The following is an 11316-nucleotide window of genomic DNA, read 5'->3' as shown; positions in this document are numbered from 1 at the left end:
AGTCCAATCTTTCACTAATCTCTCAATCTGACTCATAAAAAAAATCTTAGTCCTCAACGTCTCTTTTCAAAGATATTATAATAAATATTAATATAAAATTAAATTTAAATGAATACAAACTAATTTTAAAATATTCTTCATTAAATATTCTTAAAAATATCTTTAATTTTTTAAAAATTTCAAGTATAAATACATAAATTTTTTAATTTACTAAATATAAAATAAAATAAAATTCGTTAATATTTTTTTAAAGTGTTAAATGTCAATGAAAATCCAATTATAAATTTATATTTAGATTAAGAATTTAATTATAAATTTTTAAAATGTAAGAACAAATTATAATTTCAGCAAAAATATAAAAATTAACCGTGTAACTTAACCAAATTAAATTGAAGCTGATCTCCGGTCTAGGAAGATTGGGCCGGCCCGCTTGTTACTTGTTGACTATAACTCGTTCTCATCAACAACACAAGCCAGAACAGTATCAGGCTACTTGCAACTATTACACTGTAGCTAGTTAGCTACAAACACAATTACCTCGAAACTCGAAACAAATCACACTACAAGACACATCGCCGCGCCTCGGCGAGCGAGTAAAGCGGTCATGGCAACTCTGGAGTGAGTACTGAGTGCCTTGAACATAACACTGATACTGATAACACGTCATTTCATTCAGTGACTCACAAAGCTCAAAGCTCCGATGAAGAATCACAAACCACTATTCTTCATCACCATATTCACGGTGCTAGTCGCAGTGGTACCTACCGTACAACTAGTTGTAGCATCGTCACCACCATCATCATCATCATCATCATCATCATCGCGCAACGTTGGCGAATGGGAGATCCTCACCAAACACAATTTCTCTTCTCAGATCCAACTCTATCCCCACATCCTCCTTCTCCTCACTATTCCATGTAAGCAAATTATTATTTCTGTCACTGAAGTTCGTATCTACACGAAGTTCTGATGTTTTATTCCTAATTTTTGAATCCTAGGGTCTGGTGAGGCTCGTTCTCTTATGAAGGATGTGTCACTAATGGTTTCTGATAGGTTTGAAGAGTTTGGCAATCTGAAATTGATGTATATGCATAGGAATATTGAGAAGATGCTGGCAGATTCCCTTGGTGCTAGTGCTGATGGGATATCAGTGCTTTATTTTCATTATTCCGTGTCTTACAAGTACAGAGGGAGGTTCAATGCCAGGAACATTTTGTCTTCATTGCGTCCTTACATGTTTCTTGCGCCTGAGGAGGTTCCTCTCAAATCCCTCAACACTCCTGAGGATTTGAGAGTCTTCGTCGATTCAACCGATAAGGTTCTGGTTCTTGTTGACTTTTGTGGTTGGACCCCGAAGCTGCTAGCCAAGAGTAGGAAAAATGGAACAGAAAATGGGTTTAGCATGCGAGGTTAGTGTCTGGATGTTCGTCACTTGTGTTACTTAATTGGATTTGGTGTTTATCGTTTTAGTTAAACATTTTGGTATTGTATGATGCTCAGTTTTTTTCCCTTATACTTTTGTGTTTATATTGTTGGATCAAATGCTAGGCCATAGGATTTATTTGTTAGTAATGGTGTGATCCACAGCTAGCATAAGGACTGCATCCATTGGAGGCATCATGAGTGGGGATGTTTATGTTTATCCCATTGAATTCTATGGGTGGAACTGGTATCATCATATATGCTACTTGTAATCTGTTAATGGTTGTAGTTGTTGCACAGAAGCCAACATATAAGCATTTTCCTTTCATATGTTTAGAAGTGGTATTATTGAACAACATTGTTGCAAGATGCTTTTAGTATAAAATAATAGAACTTTCCTTGCAGGTGATCACCTTGGAATGGGCTTTAGCGGAGGGAATGACAAACTTCCAGTATCAAGTGGGAAGACTAACCAGAAGGTGCCTGGTATTATCTAAGTGCATGACAAATGTGAAGTTTTCAGATTACATAATAAATTCATCATATCAGTTTTTCTTTTTCCCCCTCCTGAAATTACCAGAGAATCATATGTGCAAGGCGGAACTTGGTATCAATAATGGGTTCTGTGAAGCTCCTGGGCTTGGGGAATCTGCCTCAGTAAATGATGGTCTTCTTGAGGATTCTAAGGATACAACTTTTCATGTTCCATATTCCTGTTCACCTGAACAATTCGAATGGTTTCATTCTTTTTACTTGAAATTCATGACTGCTGTGAGAGAATTCTTTCTGCCTCCAGAACGACATAAATTTGGTCTGGTTTCAGATAAATCAATGCTTTCATCCCTTGGTGTTGATGAATCTGGTTCGTGGTTTGCAGTTCTCTACCAAGCTGGGTGTTCAAGTTGTTCAAAAATTATTAAAGTAGAGGATGACTTGAACTATGTTTTGCAGATGAATAATTATTTTGTCAAAGAGGTGAATAAAACCTTCCTAACTTTTGCTTTTTGTAGTTGTTCCAAATTCTTCATTGTTTGTCATGGTTTTATATTTCATTGTTCTCATTTCCTATCTCATGGATGAGCTATGACTGTATTCTTATTGTGGAGTAATTTAGTTTGCTGATATAAATGCAAGCTCCCATACATCTTTCAATTGACATCCATTTTTAGACTGATACTGTCTTGCTTTTTATCATTCAGCTGGAAGGTAATGGACATGATCGGGATCCAATTCTACCAGCAAACAAGCCATCAGTACTTTTATTTGTTGATAGATCATCTGACTCCTCTGAGACTAGGGGAAAAAGTAAGGAAGCACTTGATGCTTTTAGAGTATTGGCACAACACTATAATGTTGTGAATCAAGCAGGTAATAATAGCAATGATAATCATGTGAAAGTTTCTATCCAAGATTATCATGAGTGGAAGAGTAAATCTGAGCATCCCAAGTTAAAGTTGTCTATGACAGCTCAGAAGATTAAACTAAAGGAGAAGCTGTCTTCCATCATGCTTCTAAAAGATGGTCAGCAACTTCGTTTGGAAAATATAGCTTCGGATATAAAAGCTAGTTCTTTGAGTGAGATCTTTGGTTACCTTCTCCAGCAAAAGAAGGCTTCAAAACTTAGTTCCCTTGCAAAGGATTTAGGTTTCCAACTTTTATCTGATGATATTGATATCAAGTCAGCAAATGCTGAACAACCACTGTCAGAGTTTCAGTCAAATCAAATTTCAACAGAAACTTCTCAAGAAGGCCATACGGATACTGTAGAGCAGGAAAATGCTCCACATAGATCTGCTATTGAGCTTCAGAACAATCCCAATTTAAATGATCCATCTTCTCAGCATGACGAAGTGAAGCCACCTACTATTGTCTCGAGTAATGATATAAAATATGGGGACTCTGAAGAATCTGTTGGTGATCAAGATCTTTCTGCTGCCAACTTGAAACTGGAAACAGAAGATTCTTCAGATGGGTACACGATCGGGGAAGGAAAGTCTCATTTTATTGGTTTTAATGGTTCTTTTTTCTATTCTGATGGAAATTACCAGTTACTTAAAAGTCTAACTGGGGGTTCTACAATTCCATCTTTGGTTATAGTTGACCCCTTTTGGCAACAACACTATGTTTACCCTGAAGAGGAAACTTTCGACTTTTCTTCAGTGCATGCTTTTCTTTCCGAGTTTCTTAATGGAACCCTGTATCCATATCAGCGGTCAGGACATGTTCTTAAAGGCCAAAGGGAGGCCACCCGTCCTCCATTTGTTAATTTGGATTTTCATGAGCTGGACTCTATACCTAGGATCACGACTTGCACTTTCTCTGAACTTGTTATTGGTTTCAACCTGTCTAATAAAGAAAATGCTTCTAATGCATGGAATAAAGATGTGTTGGTCTTGTTTAGCAATAGTTGGTGTGCATTTTGCCAGAGAATGGAAATGGTTGTACGGGAAGTATATTTGGCCATCAAGGACTATGCAAATATGTTGAAGAGTGGATCCCAGGATGTGAAAGGTATTTCTGATCAGTAATATTGTATATATGTGTCTTTTTATTTGTTTATCCATTTGCATGTTATTATGAACACTGATCCTTTGGTGAATCTTAATTGTTCTTATCGGGTGGAATGGTGGGCAAGAATTTTCTGTTATGTGAATTGAATTTTAGATGAATTTCCTGGTGATATGGTAGATGCAGTCTCTAACAGTCTTACAATTGATGATTACATGGCAGAAGGCTTGGATTATGTTACGCTGAAGCTTCCTGAAATCTACTTATTAGATTGTACGTTGAATGACTGTGACTTGATATTGAAGTCAGCAAATCAGGTACTTTTGTAACCATGTTTTCTGATCCTTGTTGCTCTATCTTGCTTATCTATTTGCTATTAATTTTTTACACAACACATTTTATTCTGTTGAAATTTTTGGAAATTATAGCCACTTGATTATTTTGGTATATGTTCTAATATGCAGGGCGAGGTTTATCCTGCACTGATTTTATTTCCGGCAGAAATCAAGAAAGCTATTCTTTATCAAGGAGATATGGCAGTAATTGATATTATGAAGTTTGTGGCTGACCATGGAAGTAACTTTCATAATCTTATCAAGGAGAAAGGTAGGCATTCATGTATCATAGACTCTTGTTGAATGTTTCAGTTTATCAAAAAGGAACCGGATAATAATTGTGTCAAACTTGGATCACACACTTTATGGAGGTCATTGCCATCAAAGGGGCTTGAGTAGTAGAATCACAAACTTGTGGCTGATGTATCTTCTGTTTCTTCCTTCTTGTATTTGCATGCCATCTTTCAATTATTTGTCATCTGTTTTATTAGCCATAAACAAAGTGGTAGTCTTAATGATGATTTTTATCTCACGATTTAGCAGTTCTTTGGGTATCTGAGAGGGTAGTGAAGAATCAAGATTTGTATGATACTTTGCAAACTGAAATCCATGAAGAATCACTTCATAAACACAGCAAATATGTTGCAGCCCCAGTTCATGATAACATGGTGGACGAGGTCGTCAGACCTAATGTGATGAATTCACCTGTATCAGATGGATCACATGAAGCATTGTCTCAAGTGATGACTGGTTCAGTGCTAATTGCCACAGAAAAGCTTTCTGGGGTTCAGCCATTTGACAGAGCGAAGATTCTCATCGTGGCAGCTGATCAATTAACCGGATTTCAAGGTCTTATCATTAACAAGCCTATAGAATGGAATGTTCTGCCTACACTCCAAGAAGGATTTGAAAAGCTTAAGGAGGCTCCTCTATCCTTTGGTGGTCCAGTTATGCAATCTGGACTGCCTCTTTCATCTTTAACAACAGTTTCCGGTGGTTCTTCACCCGAAATCCTTCCCGGAATTTACTTTCTTGATCAGGTAACAACAATTCGAAGAATCGAGGAACTAAAGTCAGCAAATAAACCAGCTGATAATTACTGGTTTTTCCTCGGGTTCTCAAGTTGGGGTTGGGACCAGTTATATCATGAAATGGCAGCAGGAGCATGGAACTTGAGTGATGATGGCGTGAGACATTTAAATTGGCCATGACTACCATTTATTCACCTTCTTCAATGTTCTAAAAGACTCAATATTAAGTTCTTGTTCATTGTATGAATAATTTACAAGAGCATATATAGACAAAAGTAGGCAAGTAGCATCCATTTTGTGATTAGTTATAATCATGGAGGTGAAGAATCAGAAAAAATGTGGCGCTTGTTTGGGCAAGTTATCCAAAATTTTCATTTTGGAATGGTTACAAATTTTTATTTGGGTTACTGGTCAAATTTAGTCTCTAAAAGATGGATCATTTTATAAATTTATCTTTGAAATATTTTATCAATTAAAGGTTATAAATTAATTATTTTTGTTCTTCCATTACTTTATTAACAATTTCTGTCATTGGTTGATGGTTTGGAATGTTAACCGATAACATATACGATACCTAGTACGTTTAATTTGATGATGAACGAATATGTTTACGAAAATCTATTAATTTAGTGTCGCTAGGTTATATTGGGATTAGAATTTATGTAATTGGGGATTTATGTAATTGGGAAAATGGGTATAGATTTTCATAAAACGTATTTGTTAAACGTCTAATTGGACATGTTAGATATTATGTATATTGTTAGTTAATATTCTGTATACTGTTAGTTAATATTCTATATCATCAATCGTTGATAAAAACTGTTAACGAAATAATGAAAGAATAAAAATGATTAATTTATAATCTTAAAATGATCAATTTAAATGATAAAATGTTTCAATGACAAATTTAGAGAACAAATATTTCTGTGTCTAATTTGAATGATTTTTTGGTGTTATTTAAAAAACATAAATGTACCCCGTCAAAAAAAAAAAGAAAAAAGGATGAATGTACATAACACTTTGACTTGTCTTCATGTTTTGCCTTCAAAAAGATTTGGCATGGTTAATTACCTTGAAATATATTTATAATAGGATGCATAAAGTTAAATCTTTATGAATTATTTAAAATGTTTTATACAGTTATGCAATTATAACTATTTATTTGTATGATCATTTATGTAATCAATGTAAAAGATAATTATTTTTATTAATGCGACGTTATGTGATTGAATACACATGTAAAATAGTTTAACCTTGTAATTATTTTGATCAACATGATTAAAAAATTTGAAAAAATTAACTGAATCATTACCCATTGTTTGAAGGTGAAATTGGTGGTCAAGAAAATATTAAAAAAGTGTATCAAGAGAGAAGAAAATGAAAATAATACATTCAAATTCACTCATAAATAGAATTGAAAAATTTAAGACTTTAGCCACCTAAAATTAAAGTATTTTTTTTTTTTGGTGTCTTAAAATTAAAGTGTTTAGCTACTACGTGCCTACCACCGTAAGATTATAGAAATTTTATGGTTTAATCATTTTATCGGTCCTTATAATTTTATCAAATTTTTAATTAGGTTTTTAAATTTTTTTTTTCGATTGAATTTCTATATTATATCAGATTTTGTAATTAAGTTTCTGTGACAAAACGAAAACCAATTAATAAAATATTCTATTAAACAAAACAAATATACTTAATATTTGACTGAATATAAAAGAAATCTAATAATAGCAAAATGAATTTGTCAATTTAGAAGAAGTATAATATATGAAAATAAAAAATGAAATGCAGTATTTAGAATTTTATGTCAGAGAGAACAAATTCCTCTGTAGTTCAAATTGATTAACCATTTTTCTCTTATAATAATAATACACGAATTTTTCTTAGGATATCTCCCAAGAATATATATTTTAAGATTAATTCTGGTATATTCACAAGTATAAATCATTTTATATAATTATTTAAATACGTTCGTTATTATATATATTTATTTAATGATTGTAATTATTTTCTATAAAATCAAAATCATTTATTCATTTCATTTCGCTATTTTATGAATTTTTTTTAAAAATAAATTTTTGTTCCTAACTAAAAAAAGAGCCAAGTATAACTTCCATTCATCGGTAGTTTGGAATCAACCCGGTTGATTCCGGTATCGCTGAGAGAACCTCTCATACATTGTTTGTTTCTCTAAAACTTTTTTTTGTTAAAAAAAAAAAGAGAGAGAGAGAAGAACAGGTACATTGTTTTGATTCCTACCAGAACAGAGTACTTTGTAATTTTGCTATGTAAATATTTGTTGATTTTTGTTGTTGTACAATACAATCCACTTTTTGAGGAGCAAGGAATTGCATATTCGCATTCATGGCTTCTTCTTCTTCTTCCTCCTCCTCTTCTTCTTCTTTACCTGAGGTTGGTTTTGAATTTGTTTATTTTCTTTTTGTTATATTTTCCCTCCATTTTTCAGGTTTTAGGTAGCATCCATTTTTTCATTTCATATTTTCTATGTTGTTAGTTATCTGTTGTTGCCATTTCTGAATTGGTTTCTTTTGAATCATCTTTGGTTGTTTCATATAAGAATCCTCAGATATTTTGGCACCTTGGATGATTAGAACTTTGTAACTGAAAACAAAAAAAAAATTGTGAAATTTGATTAGAATCAAAAGCATTTTGTTAGTTTAAGTCTGTAACACCCTTAACTTTTTTGATAAAAGTAACACCAAGGAAGGAGAAGAATCACTTGGAACTTTTGAAGAATGACATTTTGACAAGAGGGGAGAAACTTAAGATAATTGGCCTGTTTTCTCGATAATGGGGTTTTATTGGGAGGAAGATTCTCTGTCTCTTTCTGGCAGAGGGTGGAAATTCCTTTTAGTATCTCTTAGATGAATGGTAAACTCATTACATTTTGGTGGAGATTTTAACTTGGGTATATTTGGCTTTTTGCATCTCAAAAACCATCGGTTAACTACTACTTTGGAGGATGAGGTGACATTGAAAAATCATGTCAAATTGATGTGAAATGCGCTTAACAATTGCAATATTCGAAACTCTTTGGGGAGTTGAGAAATTCGAATGTGGTCAATTAATGGCTGTGTTGTGCTCCCTTAGGGAGTTTTATTGTATTGATATTTATAAGAGGAGATTCTTACAGATGAAGATTCCATGTATGAACTTGCATTACTTAGCTATTTTAGTCATTTGGTAAATGGATGGCTCCATGTATTGTATTGCTTGCGTTTTTACTTTTACAACATTTTTGAGATTTCTAGCTTCATTGGTTGCTCATATAATTCTCATCATACAGGAGCAGCATGTGACTACAGTTTCTGAGAATTATGAAACAACATGCTGGGGTTGTGGACTGCGCCTTTCGCTTCCTACTTGTACATCTGTTTTCAAATGTGGCTGGTGTGGAGCTTTAACAAATCCAAACAAGCAGAAAAATGTCACTAAGGGCTGTTGGTGGAGACGGCTGTGGGAGCGGTGCATCGTTTCATTTGTCTTTGTGTTTATGCTCTTTATAATATGTAAGCCACTAATGTTCTTCCACGCTACTTATGCCATTAAATGCCTGTTCAGTTTATGAGGTTTGGTTGTGAAGTTCAAACCGAAATTGTTTAAAATATTTTTCAAGTGGATTGGTAGTTATATTCGAAGGCAGGATTTTCTGGTAGCCTTTTTTTCTTGTTTTTCTTTTAAATGAAACATTGTTGTAAAAGGGTCATAGAATCCTACTAAAAGAAAGGGTACCAAAATTGATTGAATTGTATGGGTTCGGATTAAAACGTATGTTATGAAGTTCAGTTTTCTTGAATGAGTTGAAGGAGAGGTTAGAGTCTAGAACATTTATAATCAAATTTTGTAGTGAGGATTTGAATCTGATTTTAGTTCAATCAATTGATGCTCATCTGCAATTGTTGGTCTGCAGAATTCTTTTTCAACCCCCCACCCCCCTCTTTTTTTTTTTAATGATTGTGTGCCTTTCGCCCTGTTTGAGCAAAATTTACTTTAAGAACAATCTTGCACTTCACTGCTCCTTCTGCAGGCTCATCATTACCTGTATTATTATCATATCTATTATCATGTAGCTGGTTTCATTGAAGCATGCACCTAAGAAATAAAAAAGGAAGAGACTTGTAACTGCATATCTGATTCTTCTCAATTCATTGATCTTTTGTGCAGTTGGTGCAGTGTGGGCAGTCCTTCCCATTGTCTTTTCTTTCAGTTTCTTTTCTGGAATTTTTCACTCTACCATTTCAGCAATCTTGTCCATAGCCACCATTTCTTTCTTCAGCCTCGTTGCATTTCACGGTGCTGGATCGCCTCCAAACATATTATGGGGAAGTTACCCAACTGTAGGTAGAAATGAACTGGAAAATTACACTTTCTGTTACTACTGCTCGAAACCTAAGTCACCGAGAACCCATCACTGTCGAACATGTGGAAAATGTATACTCGACATGGATCACCACTGCCCATTTGTAAGTTAACATCATCTTCTAAATATGAAAATTTCAATTTTTAGCTTATATATTGTTGTACTCTTCTATACTAAAGCTTTTCTTGTTTTCAATAATATAGTGTAGACCTTACAAAACAATTTTCTATGTAAGAAATGTTTTGAAAGTTTCTCCAAATCAAAAGAAAGTTCTAATGCAGGTTGTATTTACTATTTAGGATTTCTTTCTTTTGGTATTCTAGTTGGTTTGCAATTCAGTATGTCGTGGTCAGCAGCATGATTCATTTGTTCCAAGTGTCTCAAGTTTTATAGTTATAATCACTGCATGTATACTAGTCCCTTCGATTCAAAATATCTGTCACTTTGGAAATTTGGTACATTTACAGCTCAATAAATATAGATACAAATTACATCCAAATATATTGAGTTATCAATGTGCTAAATTTTTAAAGCAATAGGTTTTGGAATGGATATTAAATGGTGACTGTCATACAATAGGACTTCATACTATCTTTAATTCTGTATCTTAATGTATGGCAATTTTTTGTCCTCTTGGCAGATTGGGAACTGTGTTGGTGCAGATAACCACCGCTGCTTCATCGCCTTCCTCATCTCCGCTTTGGCCGGAACCTCCTATGCTTCTATAATGTCCATATATGCAATGTCCCATATATGGCAAATGCCATCACTGACATACTCTTTTGAAAACTTGGATGGGCCTATAGGCCTATTTCCTCAATCGAGACGTATCGTCGAAATTATGATTACTGCACTGAGTTCTCTTCTATTCCAATCCTCAAGGGGTGTTATTCTTGTTTACATAATCATTGCAAGTGTTTCAGTGCAGATAGGACTGAGTATTCTTCTGTGTCAGCAACTGTATTATATTTATGAAGGGGAAACTTACTTGGGTCACCTCAACTTGCAAGCTCATAGCATAGAGGCAAAGAAGGATTGCCAAAATCTTGTTAGATTTTTTGGTTTCCCATATTCTGTAAAAAGATTTTTGCCAAACTCTCTGCTTCCTCAGAAGATACATGTTAAGTGAAATAATAGCCATTTTTTGTTGTTGTAAGCAAGGCGATTTTTTGTCCCTTCTATTTGACTAATTTGTATCAATTTGGTTTCTTCCTTATGTATAAAAATAAATAATAGCATTGCATGAATAGTAGCCATTAGTTATCAGCATAAATTTTACACCGAACCAACCATTCTTTGACAATTATCTTCGTTTTGAAGTTCAATCTGAGATGTATAAATTGGATGAAATCATACATGCATATGGTAATGTATTATAATTTATAAACAACAAAGAAACATCCGTTTGGTAAAAAGAAAAAGAGGATGCTATATTCATAAGTTGTTTAATCTGGATTGAATTTTACAAGATTTGTATTGATTACATTTAATAGAGTGTAATAATTTGATCATAATCCTAATTTGATTTTCTTTCAGGTTAGAAAACATAAGTTAAAAACACAACTTTTCTTCTCTAGATAACTGGTAGGCGTTTGATAATTTTTAATTAAAAAATGTGGTAGTCTTGAATCAACGA

General features: G+C 33.7%; 3 protein-coding genes across 7 annotated transcripts in view; 2 read left to right on the top strand and 1 right to left on the bottom strand.

Annotated features, from left to right (window-relative positions):
- The window catches only part of LOC110269354 (F-box/kelch-repeat protein At1g30090-like), a 2898-nt gene extending 2231 nt beyond the window's left edge, over positions 1–667 (bottom strand). Inside the window, exon 1 of the mRNA XM_021117142.1 lies at positions 546–667. Within this exon, the coding sequence (XP_020972801.1) occupies positions 546–667 (122 nt within the window). The remainder of the gene's footprint in view (positions 1–545) is intronic.
- LOC107628723 lies at positions 474–5757 on the top strand. 5 transcript variants are annotated; one of them, XM_021118055.1, is made up of 8 exons: positions 474–917; positions 999–1409; positions 1828–1908; positions 2003–2397; positions 2622–3933; positions 4156–4247; positions 4395–4536; positions 4806–5757. In XM_021118055.1, the coding sequence occupies exons 1-8, from the start codon at positions 701–703 to the stop codon at positions 5474–5476; spliced, it is 3321 nt and encodes a 1106-aa protein (XP_020973714.1). In that variant the 5' UTR covers positions 474–700; the 3' UTR covers positions 5477–5757. The 5 variants fall into 5 exon arrangements, with proteins under 5 accessions (XP_020973714.1, XP_020973716.1, XP_020973715.1 ...); XM_021118057.1 differs by having other exon boundaries at positions 476–917; positions 1054–1409; positions 4153–4247; XM_021118056.1 differs by having other exon boundaries at positions 476–917; positions 4809–5757.
- LOC107628724 (protein S-acyltransferase 11-like) lies at positions 7428–11070 on the top strand. The gene is made up of 4 exons (XM_016331304.2): positions 7428–7711; positions 8607–8829; positions 9485–9783; positions 10321–11070. Exons 1-4 carry the CDS (start codon positions 7664–7666, stop codon positions 10807–10809), a joined length of 1059 nt encoding a protein of 352 aa, XP_016186790.1. The 5' UTR covers positions 7428–7663; the 3' UTR covers positions 10810–11070.

Source organism: Arachis ipaensis, chromosome B03 (genome assembly GCF_000816755.2).
Source record: "Arachis ipaensis cultivar K30076 chromosome B03, Araip1.1, whole genome shotgun sequence".
NCBI classification, from domain to species: domain Eukaryota; kingdom Viridiplantae; phylum Streptophyta; class Magnoliopsida; order Fabales; family Fabaceae; genus Arachis; species Arachis ipaensis.
Note: the sequence above shows the minus strand (reverse complement) of the source record. Positions and strands in the feature narration are given on the sequence as shown.

What these genes read in the sequence shown, in the direction of transcription:
- LOC107628724 (XM_016331304.2), top strand. Translation starts at nt 7,664, where the DNA reads ATGGCTTCTTCTTCTTCTTCCTCCTCCTCTTCTTCTTCTTTACCTGAG. An exon ending in GTTTATGCTCTTTATAATAT is followed by an intron (nt 8,830 to 9,484) that starts GTAAGCCACTAA and finishes TCTTTTGTGCAG; the next exon opens with TTGGTGCAGTGTGGGCAGTC. An exon ending in TGGATCACCACTGCCCATTT is followed by an intron (nt 9,784 to 10,320) that starts GTAAGTTAACAT and finishes TCCTCTTGGCAG; the next exon opens with ATTGGGAACTGTGTTGGTGC.
- LOC107628723 (XM_016331302.2), top strand. Translation starts at nt 701, where the DNA reads ATGAAGAATCACAAACCACTATTCTTCATCACCATATTCACGGTGCTA. An exon ending in CCTTCTCCTCACTATTCCAT is followed by an intron (nt 918 to 998) that starts GTAAGCAAATTA and finishes TTTGAATCCTAG; the next exon opens with GGTCTGGTGAGGCTCGTTCT. An exon ending in GACTAACCAGAAGGTGCCTG is followed by an intron (nt 1,909 to 2,002) that starts GTATTATCTAAG and finishes TGAAATTACCAG; the next exon opens with AGAATCATATGTGCAAGGCG.